This window comes from Macaca mulatta, chromosome 14 (genome assembly GCF_049350105.2).
Source record: "Macaca mulatta isolate MMU2019108-1 chromosome 14, T2T-MMU8v2.0, whole genome shotgun sequence".
Classification (NCBI taxonomy): domain Eukaryota; kingdom Metazoa; phylum Chordata; class Mammalia; order Primates; family Cercopithecidae; genus Macaca; species Macaca mulatta.
In genome coordinates, this window is record NC_133419.1 from 32579798 (window position 1) to 32597728 (window position 17931).

General features: G+C 35.7%; 1 protein-coding gene across 1 annotated transcript in view; it reads left to right on the forward strand.

Annotated features, from left to right (window-relative positions):
• CCDC73 (coiled-coil domain containing 73) overlaps window positions 1-17931 on the forward strand; it is a 130451-nt gene that overhangs the window by 44186 nt on the left and 68334 nt on the right. The window contains exon 6 of the mRNA XM_077964884.1: window positions 11232-11270. Coding sequence (XP_077821010.1) covers window positions 11232-11270 — 39 coding nt within the window. The remainder of the gene's footprint in view (window positions 1-11231; window positions 11271-17931) is intronic.

Genomic DNA, 17931 nt, shown 5'->3' on the forward strand with positions numbered 1-17931 from the left:
TTTTATACATAAGGAAAATGAGTAAGGCATATATATTGTAACTGACTTACCCATGGTCCTTAAAAATTAAAATAGATAGAATTTTTACTATGTGCTAAGTACTGTGCTTATTTTCTACAAATACAAAAACTAAGAAAACATTACCTTTGTCCTTAAGTTGTTCATAGTCTCTTAGAGAATACAGAAGTATTTAACTAATGATGATTCATTCAATATATATTGAGGGTCTACTATGTGCAAACACTTTTCTCAGCATTAAGGATACAGCAATGATAAACAAGACAAAATCTCTGCCCTTGTGAAGCTTAGCCTAATGGGGAAGACATAAAGTAAAATGAAGTAATTAGTGGAATAATGATTGTTGGGAAGACGATATTCATGCAATTTCAAACAGATAACATTAATTACAAATAGCAAAATGTATTTTTACATTAGAAGGATCCTGAAGGTCACCACTTTAATCAAGTGATCGAGTCTAGCAATGTTAATAATGATACAGCTTTTCCGTGGATCCACTGTTATTATGCAATAAGGAGGACCGAACTTCACCTATATAATTTTCTTGCCAAAAATATTATTTGAAATCTAATTATGATGAAACAATTAGACACAATCACAATGTGTGGCACATTCTATATGACATCTAGGCTGGACTCAAAAAACTTCATTGTTAAACAAGGAAACAATAGACACTGGGGCCTACTTGAGCATGGAGGATGGGAGGAAGGTGAGGATCAAAAAAGGACCTATTGGGTTCTGTGCTTATTACCTGGGTGGTAAAATCATCTGTACAACCAACCCCCGTGACATGCAATTTACCTGTATAACAGACCTGCATATGTACCCTTGAACCTAAAAGTTCAAACCAAACCAAAACAAAAAAAACTTCAGTGTCATGAAAAAAGAAAGGGGAGCTACTTTTGATTAAAATAATAGAGGCCAAGGCAGCAGATCACTTGAAGTCAGGAGTTGGAAACCAGCCTGGCCAACATGGTGAAACTCTGTCTCTACCAAAAATACAAAAATTAGCCAGGCATGGTGGTGGGTGCCTGTAGTGCCAACTGCTCAGGAGGCTGAGGCAGGAGAATCGCTTGAATCTGGGAGGCAGAGGTTGCAGTGAGCGGAGATCACATCACTACACTCCAGCCTGGGTGACAGAGCGAGACTCCATCTCAAAAAAAAGAATATGTAGTATGTGAACTCTCACTGGATCCTGGATCAGGAATAAAACCAGCCATAAAAATTTGGAGAGGACAATTGGGATATTTGAATATGACCATATATTAGATTATATTATTGAATTATTTTCCTAGGTATAATAATATAGTAATGTCCTAGGTATAATATTATCCTAGGCATAATATTATGGTTATATAAAAGAAAGTTTTTATTCTTAGAAAATGTATGATGAAGTATTTAGGGTGAAATCACCTATTAGCTGCAACTTACTTTCAGATAGTTCAGAAAAAACGAAAAGTATGTGTATATATAAACACAAAGAAAAGTATGGGAAAATGTTAACATACATCCTAGGCTGGGTGTGGTGGCTCATGCTTGTAATCCCAGCATTTTGGGAGGCTGAGACTGGAGGACTGCGTTCCAGACCAGCCTGGGTAACATAGGGAGATCCTGTCTCTATAAAAAATTGAAAAAAATATTAGCTGGGTGTGGTAGTGAGCACCTGTAGTCTTAGCTACTCCAGAGGCTGAGGTAGAAGAATTGCTTGAGCCCACAAGGTTGAGGCTGCTGTGAGCCATGATCAGGCCACTACCCTCTGTTTCAAAAAAAAAAAAAAAAATCCTTGTGTTTTTTTCAACAAAAAAGTAGTGATCAGAAACTCTAGGGAAAACATAACTATATGAGAAAGATATAAAGCAAGTTAAAATTTGGGATGGTTCTGAGCAATTGATGGAATGTAAGAAGAGAAGAGGCCCGGCGTGGTGGCTCATGCCTGTAATCCCAGCATTTTGGGCGGACGAATTGCTTGAGCCCAGGAGTTCAAGACCAGCCTGGGCAACATGGTGAAACCGCATCTGTACAAAAGAATATATACACAAAAATCAGCCAGATATGGTGGTGCGTGGCTGTAGCTCCAGCTACATGGGAGGCTGATGTTAATCGCTTGACCCAGAAGGTTGAGGCTGCATTGAGCTGTGATTGCGCCACTGCACTCCAGCCTGGGTGACAGAGTGAGACCCTGTCTCCAAAAAAAAAAAAAAAAAAAAAGATATTTAGGTCTTGAATGCAGTAAAAAAGAGAAGATACTTAGGTCCCGATCATAGTAAAACAGTTCTTCAAGTAGCACACTAGAACTATATAGAAGGAAATGTATTAGTACCCCCTGTTAGACTCATGCATTAAACGCTACCTATATTGATTGTAATAATGTAAACACTGTTGTAATAATGTATTACACTGTAATAATGTAAACACTGCTCCATTCACGCTCCCAGAAGAGGCATGAATAAAGAGAGGATAGGTAGATGTCGTAAAACCCAGATTGGGAGTAATGGGATAGATGATCTCTAAGATATTCAGCTCCAAAGCTCTATTTTATTATTTTACTTCGTTAAATTTAAACTTACTTAATTTTATATATTATATTAATTCCTCTTATAGAACTGAAGGGATATTTAATATAGAACATGTTATTTCTAGTTTTGAAGCCTAATTTTATTAGGCCATACCTAATCACATGGACAAAAGGAAATTAGATTTCTGGAGCTTTGAGTTTATACATTTATGCATGAGGAATTCTTAGATATTTGGGTAATTTTATAGTCTGGAGAATGATAGAAGGAAATGTAATAAAATAGCAAAGCTCTCAAAGTTGGGAAGGTAAAAAATACATCCTTCTCAACAAATGGTACAGGAACAGCTGGACATCCATAGGAAAAAAATGCATCTAGACACAGATTTACACGAAATTTAATTCAAAATGGAACACAGACCAAAATGTAAAACACAAATCTAAAAAACTCCTAGAAGATAACATAGGGGAAAATCTAGATGACCGTGGGTTTGCTGATGACTTTTTTGATACAACACCAAAAGCATGATTTCTGAAAGAATTGATAAGCTGGACTTCATTAAAATTAAAAACTTTACCTACTCTGGCTTGTCAAGAGAATGAAAAGACAAGCCACAGAGTAGGAAAAAAAGCATTTGCAAAAGGACAGCTATCCAAAATAACAAAGACCTCTTAAAACTGAACAATAAGAAAACAATCTGATTTTAAAATGGGCCAAAGATCTTAACAGACACCTCACCAAAGAAGATATACATACAGATGGCATATAAGCTTATGAAAAGATGCACCACATCATATGTCATTAGGGAAATACAAATTAAAACAACAAAGATACACTACTCACCAACTATACGACATTCTGGAAAAGGAAAAATGATGGAGGCGGTAAAAAAAAGTGGTTGTGGCCAGGCGCAGTGGCTCACACCTGTAATCCCGGCACTTTGAGAGGCCGAGGCAGACAGATCACCTGAGGTCAGAAGTTCGAGACCAGCCTGGCCAACATGGTGAAAACCTGTTTGTATTGAAAATACAAAAATTTGGTGGGGTGTGGTGGTGGGCACCTGTAGTCCCAACTACTTGGGAGGCAGAGGCAGGAGAATCGCTTGAAGCTGGGAGGTGGAGATTACAGTGAGCCGAGATTGCACCATTGCACTCCAGCCTGGGGGACAAGAGCGAGACTCCATCTTGAAAGAAAAAAAAAGTGGTTTCCAGGGGTTGAAGGAGGGAGAGATAAAAAGGCAGAGTACAGAAGATTTTTACGGCAATAAAAATACTCTGTATGATACTGTAATGGTGGACACATGTCATATAGTTGTCCAAACTCATAGTATGTACAATATCAAGAATGAATTCTAATGTTAGCTGTGGACTTTGGGTGATAATGATGTCAGTGTAGGTTCATTAATTGTAAGAAATGTACCTGTATTAGTCCATCCTCACATTGCTATAACGAGCTACCTGAGACTGGGTAATTTATGAACAAAAGAGGTTTAATTGACTTATAGTTCTGCAGGCTGTATAGGAAGCATGGCTGGGAGGCCTCAGGAAACTTAAAATCATGGTGGGAGGGGAAGTAAGCATGTCTTACCTTGGCAGAGCAGGAGAGAGAGACAGCTAAGGGGGAAAGTGCTACACACTTTTAAACAACCAGATCTCATGAGAATTCCATCATGAGATAACACTAGAGGGATGGTGCTAACCATTAGAAACTGCCCTCATTATCCAGTCACCTCCCACCAGGCCCCTCCTCCAACAATGTGGGGATTACAATTTGACATAAGATTTGGGTGGGGACACAGAGCCAAACCATATCAGTACCCCTCTGGTGGGGGATTTTAATAATGGGGGGTTATGTATGTGTGGGGCAGGGAGTATATGGTATATCTCTTTACCTTCCTCTGGATTTTGCTGTGAACCTCAATCTTCTCTAAAAAATTCTTTTAAAAATCACTGTCAGTCCTACAGCTTTCTAAGTTGAATTACAATAATTATTTTTATTACTAAAATATTTGTTTATTTTCTTTGTTTTACGATTTAAGAGTTCTTTTGTGACATGAAAATTAATATATTTATTTCTGAGAACAGTTTAAGTCTTTATCACTTCAAGTATTACCTTCCCCAATGAGTCTTTATATTTTCTCCTTTCAGCCTCCTAAGAAGATATATTTTGAATCTTCTCATTCATCCTCCATGTCTCTATATCTTATACACTTTCTATTTCTTTATGCCTGTGAGCTTGCTGTTTCTTACGTAATTTTTTTTCTTTCTTTTTTTTTGAGACGGAGTCTCACTGTGTTGTCCAGGCTGGAGTGCAGTGGCACGATCTCGGCTCACTGCAAGCTCCGCCTCCCAGGTTCACGCCATTCTCCAGCCTCAGCCTCCCAAGCAGCTGGGACCACAGGTGCCTGCCACCACGCCCAGCTAATTTTTTGTATTTTTAGTACAGACAGGGTTTCACCATGCTAGCCAGGATGGTCTCAATCTCCTGACCTCGTGATCCGCCCGCCTCGGCCTCCCAAAGTGCTGGGATTACAGGCGTGAGTAATTTTCTGAGATATATCTTTTAGTTCACTAATTCTTCAACTATGTTTTATCTGCCATATAACTTATGTTTTAAGTTTTTTATTTTATAATGACCTTTTTCTTTTATAGATATTCTATTTGGTGCTTTAAAAAATCTGCCTTTTCCTAGTCTTATTTTATTTCATATTTCTTATTTATCTTTTATGTCTCTAATCATTAAAAATACTTTTAATAATATCTTTGAGATTCTTCTGTTATTTTTAAATATTGGTGGGTGCAAGTCTTCCTGTTTGCAGTGGCTGCCTGCTAATGCTCCTTCATTGTAAATCTTCCTTTTTAATGTGGTTCATAAATTTTAAATTGTGAGCCCCTCTTTAGTGGAGGTTGTATTTTTCTGATGAACTTGTGGAATTGTTCCTACAGAGCTCTTTTGTATTTGCTTCTGTTCTGAGCCTCAAGGATTTCGCAGAACAGTTTCTGGTTGTTACCTTAATTTATCATCTAGGATGTACATACCATGCCAGGAGCATCTATTATTAGGACTTTATACCCTTTTGTACTACAAGTTTAGGTTTTTCTATTTCTCATGGAATAATTTTTGGTTTTGGACCAGTGATCTAGGCAGACTTTTTTTTGTGCTGGTAGGCTGAGTTCTTCTAGTCTTCCTTTCTTGAAGTTAGCTGTTTTTCTAGAGTCCTTTCTCTATACCAGTGTTCTAGATCCCCTGGCTTTGTGCCCACATGGATATTAAAACCCTGACTTTGCCATGACAGCCTATATCTGTTTGTAGGGGTTTCTGGATTACTAGAGCATCACCTTGCATAGTTACAACTCTGACTATGGGTTTCCTGTCTTATTTTTGATGTCTGACAATTTCCTTATCTTTCTTTTGAACTTCAGCTGTATGTTAACTTTTTTTTATTGATGCTATATATTTTTCAAACATTTCACATTAGTTCATTCCACAATGTTTTTAAGAATCACTTAAGTTTTTTTCTTTGAAAGTATCATCAGCTTTTAGAGACATCGGAAGTACAATAGAAAGAACTTATTTTCCTGAATGATTTTAGAATAATTTGCTAAACTGATGCTCTATCGTCTCATTACTATAGTATATCCTTCTTACAGTCAGGGATATTCTCCTGTAAAACCATAACACAGCAATCAAAATCAGGAAGTTAACACTGGTATATAACTGTAATGTTCAGGACTCATTCAGTTTCACCAATTGTCACATTAAAGTATTTTCATAACAAAAGGGTCTAGTTTAGAATCCTGTGTTTGTATTTAGTTGTCATAGCTCTTTAATCTCTTTCAGTCTGGAAGACTTTCCTAGTCTTTGGTTGATTCTTATAACTTTGACAGTCTTGAAGATTACAGACCATTATTTTGTAGAATGTTCCTTAGTTTCTGTTTGTACAATGTTTCCTCATGGTTAGATTCAGTTTATTTATCACAGAAGTAATGCCATATTCTTCTTATTGAATCCTATCAGATAGCTAATGGTTTCAATTTGTTTTATTATTGGTGATGTTCACTCTGATAATTTGACTAAGGAAGTATCTGACAAATTTCTCCACTGTAAGGTTACTCTTTTCTCCTTTGTAATCAGCATATTTTGTGGAGAGGCACTTTGAAACTATGTAAATATGTCATTTCTCACCAAACTTTTAATAGATTTATTTATATCAATATAGGCTCATAGTTTCTTGTTTTGTACAATGGATTAAAATATTTGACTATCATTTATTTTTATCAAATTATTCTTGGTTTGGCCAGTGGGAGTCCATTCAAGCTGGCTGCTGGGTATTTTTGACATGTCTTCATCATTCATTTAGGATTTTTCTGCTTTCAGATAAAAATAAAATGTACCAGGATCACCTCGTACTTTACCTGATCTTGCCCCATAATAAACCATTTCTCCATGTTGCCCTGGTTCCTTTTAGTAGAAAAAAAGGTATATAGAAACCAAGGTCTGAGTGCTATTACAATTATTACTGTTGGAGTGTCATTGTTCTCAGACCCCCTCAGTGGACAGAGCTAGGAAATATATGTATATATTTACATACATACACACATACACACATATACTTACAGTTACATATATTTTTATATCAATCTATGTATGTATATTGAAAACCATTAATTTGCACTACTGCAAATTACAATCCCAAACTACAAGGATTATTTTAGTTTATTTCTTCTCTTTAGTACTTCTCTTTCAATGAGAAATCTGACTTTCATTATCACTAAGACGTTGACTTGTTTCATAAAACACCCTGTTACGTAACCAATCCACCATTCTGCTGCCCCCTCTTTCCTTATGTGGATGTCCTCCTTTTCCTGCTTGGATTCTGACACTTTCAGCAGGGTTGCCCTTTTGCAGGGTCACCCTCCTCACCTTGCTTAGTTTCTGACTCCCCACAGTAGACTGCCCTCCTTTACATGGGGAAATCCTCTTTTCTCCATTCAGGCCTGTTATTCTGTTCTGGAATGCTCTAGACACAACCCCCTCACCACTTCCTCACATACCCCTACCTTATACTACCTAACCTAATGGACTTCAGGGCTGAACTCTTTAAGAAGAGGAAGGGGTTAAATGTTTTAAACATAGTATTTGGGGGACTTTATTCCCAACTAAAATAATTCAATAAATGGAAAATTAATAGGAAAATAAGATTTTTCTGTAAAGCAGTGTGCTTTCAGTCAGCTTTTCTTATAATTTTCCATAAAGTGAAGGATAACTATAATAGGAAAACATTTGTATTTTATTCTTGAAGTTGCCTTCTATAGTTAATGCATTAGCATTAGTATAGTTTTGTTCTGATATTAGAGGTATGCCTATATGTGATATTAACCAATTTTTAAATAATTAAAAATATTAAATATAGCATATATAAAAATACTGCATGTCAATCCAATTATATTATTTTCAGATTCATCTATGTGTCAGAAATGCAGCTATGTGGGAGTTTATTAGTTGGGCAGTGCTCTAGAGCTATTGATAAAATACAGCTGTGGATATACTTGAGAAAGAATAAATGCAGAGGTGTGTGTGAATAACGGTGGCCTGAAATTATTTGGTAAATTTGCTCTAGATATAGTTTTATCTTTGGCTAATGGTAGCAGATAATAAATTCAGGATCAGAGTAATATATTGTCTTCTGAATTTTGTCTTTTCATTTTTTCCTCTTATTTTTCTAGATGACCTCAAAACATTTTCCTTTGCTTTTGTGCTGAATGCCTTAACAAGTACTCTGATCTCATCCAGGCTCGTGTCTTTAAAATGGGATCTACATGTTAGAAGACTTCTAAATGTTTATCTCCTAACCCCTAATCCATCCTACATTAACTATTTGCTGTCTCTGCTTGGATATCTAAAAGACACCTCAAACTTGACATGGTTAAAACTAAGTTTCTAAAGTCCTGCCTCCTGAAAACTGGCTTATTTAATCTTTTCCATCCTTATTAATGACAACTCTCTTTTTCCAGTTACTTTTTTTTGGCTCTCCTTCAGAGTGTATCTGCTTTCCAACCACTTCTTATTTCATCCACTACTAACATCCTAGTCCTCATTCATCATCCTCTTTCATCAGGATTATTACAGTAGCTTATTAAGTGATTTTTCTTGCCACAACTTCTGTTCCCTTCTAATGTGAATGTAATAGAGTGAGTCTTTAAAAAGCTAAGTCAGGGCCTGGCGCGTTGGCTCGTGCCTCTAATCCCAGCACTTTGGGAGGCTGAGGTGGGCAGATCACGAGGTCAAGAGATCAAGACTATCCTGGCTAACATGGTGAAACCCCGTCTCTACTAATAATATAAAAAGTACCCAGGCATGGTGGCATGCACCTGTAGTCCCAGCTACTTGGGAGGCTGAGGCAGGAGAATTGCTTGAACCCGGGAGGCAGAGGTTGCAGTGAACTGAGATCATGCCACTGCACTCCAGCTTGGCGACAGAGCAAGACTCCGTCTCCAAAAAAAAAAAAAAAAAAAAAAGGCTAAGTCAGGCTTTGTCACATTTGTCCTCAGAACTCTGTAGTGGCTTTCCATCTCATTAGTTATAAAAACCAAATCTGTATCACACATAACGAGGCCTACAATGATTTGGGTCCCCTTGCCTTCCCTTGCCCCTCTCTGAACTCTGCTGTTCTTCACCTTGCTTACTCCCTTCCAGCCACATGGACTTCCTTGCTATTCTTTGAACACACTAGACCTTATTCCACGTTAGAGAACCTGCTGAAATATTCTTCCTTACTTCTATCCAGGTCTTTACTCAGAATTTGCTATCTCAGAAAGGAGTTTCCTGACCATCCTGTGTAATCATCTTCCCTCATTTATTGTTTTTCTTTAACACCTATCAATATCTAATATACCATATGTTTTAGCTTATATTGCTTTTTCTCTTGCCCAGAATTTAAGCTGGGCAGGATTTTTTCTTTTGGTCCAGTGTTGTACCCCCAGTGTCTATATCAGTGCTTTACTTACAATAAGCATTCAACATTTATGGAAGAAATGAATCATATACAACCCATCCATTAATATAAAATAAAATAAAATATAATAAAAATCAGGTCATTCATGGCAGTAGGCTAAAAAATTTATTTCATAGGAAATGTGTAGTAATTATTGTACTTTTGCTTAAAATTTAAAAAATGTAAGTAGGATTTAAGAAGATAAGCACTCATATATGGCTGGTTGGCATTTAACTTGGTCAATCCTCTAGAAGACTATGTAACAATTTTTTTTTTTTTTTTTGACAGAGTTTCATTCTGTCACTCAGGCTGGAGTGCAGTGGTGCGGTTTCAATTCACTGCAACCTCCATCCCCCCGGGCTCAAGCAATCATCCTGGCCTCAGCCTCCCGAGTAACTGGGATTACAGGCACACACCATCATACCCAGCTTAGTTTTGTTTGTTTTCAGACTTTCACCATGTTACCCAGGTTGGTTTTGAACTCCTGGGCTCAAGCAATCCACCCACCTCAGCCTCCTAAAGTGTTGGAATTACAGACATGAGGCCCTGCGCTGGCTTATGTAACGGTTTTTAAAAACCTATAAAAAATAACAAATCTTAGAAATTCTGCTTCTTGGAACTTATCCTAATAAAAAGAATAACTATAAAAGTCTAGATATAAGCATGTTTATTTCAGAATATTTCATAATAGTAAAAAACTCAATTCAGTAAACCTGTAAATATAAGTGATTAGGTAAACTATGGTAAAGTTAAAAAATGGAATACTGTGTAGCCATTAAAAAGTTATATTGTACATTAATTTGTCACAGAAATGTGTTTATTGTATATTAAGTAAAGTAGGTTACAAAATAGATATTTATTATCACTTTCCACTGGCTCTCTTTTAAAGCATAAATATATGTTTTTAAAAAACTGGTAGAGTGGGGCATGGTGGCTTACACCTGTAATCTCAGCATTTTAGGAGGGAAAGGCTAGAGGATCTCTTGAGCCCAGGAGTTCAAGATCAGCTTGGGCAACATAGTGGGACCCTGTCTCTACAAAAAATTTTAAAAATTAGCCAGGTGTGGTGGCATGTTCCTATAGTCCACAGCTACTTATGAGGCTGAGGTAGCAGGAGGATTGCTTGAGCCTAGGAGGTTGAGGATGCAGTGAGCTGTGATCATCCCAGTGCACTCCAGCCTAGGTAATACAGTGTGACTCTATCTTAAAAACAAACAAACGAATCAAACAAACAAAAACTGGTAGTACCAAAGTGTTAATGACTGTTATCTGTGGATCATGAGATGATTTGTTTGTTTAAAACAGTTGTTATGCTTGTTTTTTTTTATACTTTTCCTCAGGGAAGAGCTAATATGAAGTAACAAACTCCCCTAGACTGCTCTCTCTATCTCTCTTGCTTTATTTTTGCCTTAGTGGTTATCACTCTCTAACATGCATACATTTTACTTATATTTGTCGGTCCTATCACCACCCCCCACTAGAAAGTAAGTTTCTTAAAGGTAAGGACTTCGTTTTGTTCACTGCTATATTCCAGGAGTCTAGGAAAGTATCTAGCATATAGTAGGTGCCATAAATGTGTTGAATAAATCAATAATGGTACACAGAAGATAAATGCCACATTTTATAGCATGTAATTTTGATACCAGAGGAATTTGTTGTAGATAATTAAAGTATTTTAATGAGATTTTCCCCCCTTATTTTTCAAGGTTTCTAAATACTCTTTACAGAAGAAAGTGAGTGAAATGGTAAGGAAATTACAAAACATATTTTCCCCCCATCTGGATTAGTACTTAGGGGGATTAGTATTTTTGTGAATAAAATGTGACATATATAGTGAAAAAATTAATTGTTGAAACTGGATATTACTGTCCCCAGTAATATTAAAGGGGATATTTGCAATTTCGCATGTTGCATACATGAATTATTTCACAAATTTATTTCTAGATTACATAGTACTTATACAGGTTGAGCATCCCAAATCTGAAAACTCAAAATTTGAAATGCTTCAAAATTGGAAACGTTTTGAGCGTCAACATTATGCTCAAAGAAAATGCTCATTGGAGTATTTTGGACTTCAGATTTTTGCATTTGAGATGCTCAACCCATAGGTATATACCAAAATCCAAAAATATCCCAAATATGAGATACTTCTGGTCCCAGCATTTCTGATTAGAGATATTCTACCTGTATATTTAAAATAAATTTTACACAGTTCCCAAATTATTGTTAGGGTCTTATAGTGAAAACAAACAACAAACTCTAAAACCTCTTATTTTAATGGTATCTCTTCTAGATATTTATGTAAACATGTAATTATTAATTATAGCCTGAAAAGAACAAAATATATGAAGCAGTATTTGGGATATAATATTTATCCCTTATCAGTCTACACTTGGGATATGGTACTGATCCTACATTGTTCAACAAGTATTTATTTGCTGTGCATTCCTCTTTTATAGTCTATTAAAAAATGAATGTTTTTGCTTTTACAGCATAACGCTTTAGGGAATATTTACTTTGGTATTTTTCCCTTCTAGCCCTATTTTATTCAGAAGGATTTTCTTTTCTGTGTTTTTGGTTGACCAAAATTTTCCTATATCCACTTAAATTGTCAAACGGCTTTTTGGGTGGGGTTATGCTATTCAGTCTTCATTTTTTGGAGCAGACTTTAAAGCAAGTAAAATTAATTTTTGAGTAAGGCTTATATATTATATATATGAGAAGTAAGAAATGAACTATCACCCCTTCTGACATTACATACAAAAACATAAAGTATTTTGCTTCTTGAAATTGTTTGGTGTGTTAGAAAATAAAAGAGCCATGAGAGATTGCTAAGCTTGATTGAATAAAAGATGTGAAAAATCTGTTGCTGTTCAACTGGAAAGAATAAAAATAATGTTGTCAGACTATTTTAAACCATGATTTTAATTAAGAAGCTGAAAAACTAGATTCTGGTTTAGCTTTAAGTACCATGACATTTGTACTGAAAGTCATCTTCAACGCTACAGTGGTTTTACACAAAATATAGTGAAATTGAATAATGTGCCCTTTGACCTGGGAGATAAGGCTACAAGTTAAAGATCAAAGGCAACATAAAATGTGTTTTATTTTATTCCACTTTCAAATTTCATCAAACAGATACTTACAATCTTTAAAAAAAACATAAAAACATGTATATACTTATTCTAGTTTTTGGTCACTTCTAAGCTTTTTGTTATTGTGAATTACAACATTTATACCTACTAAAATGATATTTCAGTTATAGTCATAATATTTTTTTCTGACAGTTTAAAGCATTGCATCAATTTTAATTTTTAAAAAAGTATATATTGATATATATTTAATATTTTATATTCATTCTGGCAGAACATTTATATTTTGGATTTAAAAGTTAGAAGTACTCCTTTTTCTAAGCATTCTTACATATATTCATTTTACGTTATTCCTGTTACATTATTATTATATAATTCAGATGACTTGTTCTTTATTCTAAGTGCTGTATAGTATTCAGTAATTCAGTTAATCTTATTTTATTCCAAGCAGTACATTATTCTTTTATGTTATTTGTTTCCATGGGCAAGACAGGAAGCAAGATAGCCACTAGTGTGAAGGCAGGGCTATGGGGAGCAATAAAGTTAGGGTCCTAAAAGAAATAGCTTGAAAAGTAGTATTAAGAAAATGTCAAGTTTATGAGCTCCTATAGGTGAGTACTTAACTACTAGTAAGTTTCTGTCTTCTGTGATTCAGTAAGCTGATTATCTTTTAGAGGTGGTGATATGTTCTGAGATAAATTAACATAATCACAAATCAAACCATTTTTCCATCCTTTAAAAGTACCTCCCCTTTGAAAAAAAATCTCAATCATTACCAATAAAAAGGATGCAATAAAAACATGTGAGAGAGAAATCTTAGGACATTACATTTACCATCATTGTGATCTGGTCATTGATACAAATTTTTCCTGCTGTGTTTAGTGATTACTATATAGATGATCATGTTGGTTAATAATTGAATTTATAGGTGTCTGTGTTGTAAAACTGAATAGCTAATACAGCTTAATGAAGGAAGTAAACTTATCAAACCATTGTCATACTGTATTTCTCTTCTGTATATCATTTTCCTCTAAATAAAAGATTTACAAGAAAGATTTTTTTTCCTTAGGAAATTAAAGCAATTTCAATATTTAAGGTTTTGATAGATTAAGAATAACCACATACTTTCTTTCAGAGTAGAATATTTTTAAACTGAAGACTTATCTGGAAGTAACTTCATGATCATAAATATTATGTATATATGTAGACACATACATTAGCAGCATGACTTTAGGTTTTTAAAGTAATCTATGCCTCTTATTTGCAACTGAAAAGGTAAGGATATCTTAAGAAAGATGCCATAGGTTTTTGAAAATTGAGTTTTATAACTCCATTGATTTAGTTTGGGTTCATATTGAAGAAATTAGAAGATTAGTTACAAAATTGGAAATGAATATGTTAAATTTATTTTTTGATTGTTATCTTTTCCTCTAAAATTTACTCTTAACAAACTGATTGTTTTAAGGGAAACTAAGTTTATCTCCAGAAGTTTTCAAATCAGTCGTCTTAAGTAAACAGAAAAAGGGGGAAATGTGAAGCTGTGCATTTTGTCAGTAAATATATTTCTAAAAAGTTGTGCGTAAATATTTTTACATTATTCCCATTTTAAATGCTTCAAGGCTTTAAAGTAAGCTTTTAGACTACACACACATACAATTATGGATATGCTATTTTTCCTCTAATGTTGACTTTCATAGGTTAGATTTGTTTAAAACGAGGTGTACATGTGTTTAGAAAGCAATGAATGCTGACATTTTTTGTAGGCTGTCTTTGCATTTGATAGTAAAACTGTGTAAAAGAAAAAATAATTTGAATCGATTCATGCAGGTAAAAAGAACCAAACAATATGTACTTAACTATTTCTTAATCATCTCAATAAAATAGCCTTATAGTACATTAAAGTTTTAATAATAGTAAAAATCAATTTATTTGTATTCTTTAAAATATTCTTACGTCTCTAAAGTGTTATTACCAATTACTTTTTGTTATTGCTTTTCAGAGAATTTAAACTATTTGTTGATAGTCATGAAATTAGTGGCAAACTGGACAATGGACCTCTTTATCTCATTTTCAAAACTAAATCAGTGTAGTAAACTAGGTTCATATAGGCATATATGGGCTAATAAGCTGTAGGTACCCATGTGATTTAGAAGTCTGAATGGTATATATCATGGCCATTGAATATGCTACTGTGTTTGAAAATCAGAATTATGTCATGCAAACAAATGCAATGAAACTGCAATTTTTGTCTCAAACAAAGGATGTTGGAATAGAGTATATCAGAAATTAATGTATACAAACCTCAATGCATGAAATCTCTTTGATCTTTGCTACATTTTTAGTTAACAGAATTGTTAACCTTTGTAGGCATTGACTACCTATTTTATTCATCACTTTTTAGCTGAAAGGTTAAGAAAGCTTTTGTGGGATGATGTATTATGTAGTAGATAGTATTCTAAAGAAGGCTACATAAATATTGATTAGAATAAAAAATTAAAACTTCCTTGAATTGGCCAGGCATGGTGGCTCACGCCTGTAATCCTAGCACTTTGGGAAGCCAAGGCGGGTGGATTGCCTGAGTTCAGGAGTTCGAGACCAGCCCGGGCAACACGGTGAAACCCCGTCTCTACTAAAATACAAAAAATTAGCTGAGCATAGCGGCATGCGCCTGTAGTCCCAGCTACTCAGGAGGCTGAGGCAGGAGAATTGCCTGAACCCGGAGGCAGAGGTTGCAGTGAGCCGAGATCATGTCACAGCACTCCATGCTGGGCGACAGAGAGAGACTCCGTTTCCAAAAAAATAAATAAATACGTAAAAACTTCCTTGAATTGAAAAAATGCCATTAACCCGGTTTTCAGTGAAATTGTGTTAGGTTTCTAGACATCTGCTGAGAGCTAATATAATTCTCTCAATCAAAAATTAAGGGGTATTTTAGAAGAAAGGAATATGGTTCATTATTACTCACCATTACTGATAATAGTAACTACCCAGGTAGGCATAAGCTCTCCAGGACTAAGTACATTTATCAACTTGTTTGCATTTATAACTGCTGCAAAATTAAATCAAATAAGTAGTGAAAAGCCTGATGACATACATGAGAAACTTTCAACTGATATATCATAATTATTACCAATAATATTACCATTTTAAAAATCATTTAAAAAATAGCTTTGAAAAAGTTAAGACTGTCATCAGACTTGCCAAGATAATATAGTTAGGTACAACTAAAATGGTAATGTGTGTTCTTCATGTATAAATATATATATGTGTGTGTGTGTGTGTGTGTGTGTGTGTGTCTGACGGAGCCTTGCTCTGTCGTCCGAGTTAGAGTGCAGTGGCGTGATCTCAGCTCACTGCAACCTGTGCCTCCTGGATTTAAGTGATTCTCCTGCCTCAGCCTCCCCAGTAGCTGGGATTACAGGTGTGCGGCACCATGCTTGGTTAATTTTTGTATTTTTAGTAGAGATGGGTTTCACCATGTTGGCCAGGCTGGTCTCGAACTCCTGACCTTGTGATCCACCCGCCTTGGCCTCCCAAAGTGCTGGGATTACAGGCATGAGCCACCGTGCCTGGCCCTTCATGAATATTTTTAAAAGGCCATGCTTATTCTAAATAAAAGTTAATTAAAACTATTGATACTTTTATCAGTTAAGGAATAATAACAAATCATTTTATTGTGATATTTATATGATGGGCTCTGTTTTTTTTTTTTTTTTTTTGAGATGGAGTCTTGCTCTGTTGCCCAGGCTGGAGTGCAGTGGCATAATCTTGGCTCACTGCAAGCTCCACCTCCCAGGTTCACGCCATTCTCCTGGCTCAGTCTCCCGAGTAGCTGGGACTACAGGCGCCCACCACCACATCGGCTAATTTTTTGTATTTTTAGTAGAGATGGGGTTTCACTGTGTTAGCCAGGATGGTCTCGATCTCCTGACCTCATGATCTGCCCGCCTTGGCCTCCCAAAGTGCTGGGATTACAGGCGTGAGCCACCACGTCCGGCCATGATGAACTCTGTTTTTTAGTGCTTTATGTATGTTAATTCATTTTATCCTCACGGCAACCCTATGAGTGAAATACTATTATAAACTTCATCCTAAAAATAGGGTAGATAATTTACCCAAGGTCACACTAAATTGCAGAAACAAGATTTAAACATAGGCAGACTAGCTTTTGACCACTATGCTCTACTACCTGTCCTTTGGTTTTTCTTTTCTTTTTCTTTTTTTTTTTTTGAGATGGAGTCTCGCTCTGTCGCCCAGGCTGGAGTGCAGTGGCACGATCTCAGCTCACTGCAATCTCTGCCTCCTGGGTTCAAGTGATTCTCCTGTCCCAGCCTCCTGAGTAGCTGGGATTACAGGTGCACGCCACCATGACTGGCACATTTTTGTATTTTTAGTGGAGACGGGATTTCACCACGTTGGTCAGGATGGTCACGAACTCCTGACCTTGTGATCCACGCACCTTGTCCTCCCAAAGTGCTGGGATTACAGATGTGAGCCACTGTGTCCGGCCTGTACTTTGGTTTTAAGCAATAAGAAATGCCTCTGGTTAATTTAGGGGAGGCATTCACAATCAGCCAGAGAATAAAGAATTGTTTGAGAATGAACAGGGACTCAGAGTAATTCCAGAGTTTATGAGGCAGGATGTAGGAACCCACAACAGAGGTCTCGTATCAGTTTGGATAGGATCACTACTGAACTTCTTTAGTTTTATATAGTCTTTTTGCTCAACATTCAAATTCCAAGAAGGTAGCTATCAATTGGTTTAATTTGAGAACATGCCCTTCTATTAATTAGGGAAGAATAGGACCCCTGAATTTTAGTCCTGTTGTAATGTGTAGTCCACGTTGTAATGAAGAAAAAGTATTTCAATACAGTAAATTGTGGTGCTGTTAGATAAGGGAAATGGATGCTGGTTAGGCAAAATCAAATTTTTACTATTAGAACCCCCTCTATAAGACAACAACGGTTCATTCAGAAAACAATTATTGAGTGCCAATGGATGGGCCTATACTGTTCTTTGTTTAGAACTGCTCATCATAGAAGGTGAAGCAGATGGGGAAAAAAAATGAATGAAAGATGTGAAACCAATTAATGATTCTGCTAATGTCAAGTGAAGATAAAAAAACTTTTAACAAGTGTTATTGATTTTTATTAACATAATATTTAGTTTTTAAGAGTTAAAAGTCATATTCCTAAGTATGGTAAGAGTAGTTCCTTTAGCTGAAAGCAGTGGAGGCCCATATAATATTATATAAGTAGGGTCTGATTTTTACCAATTATGTCTCCAGTTTAAGTAGACTATCTACTATCCTAT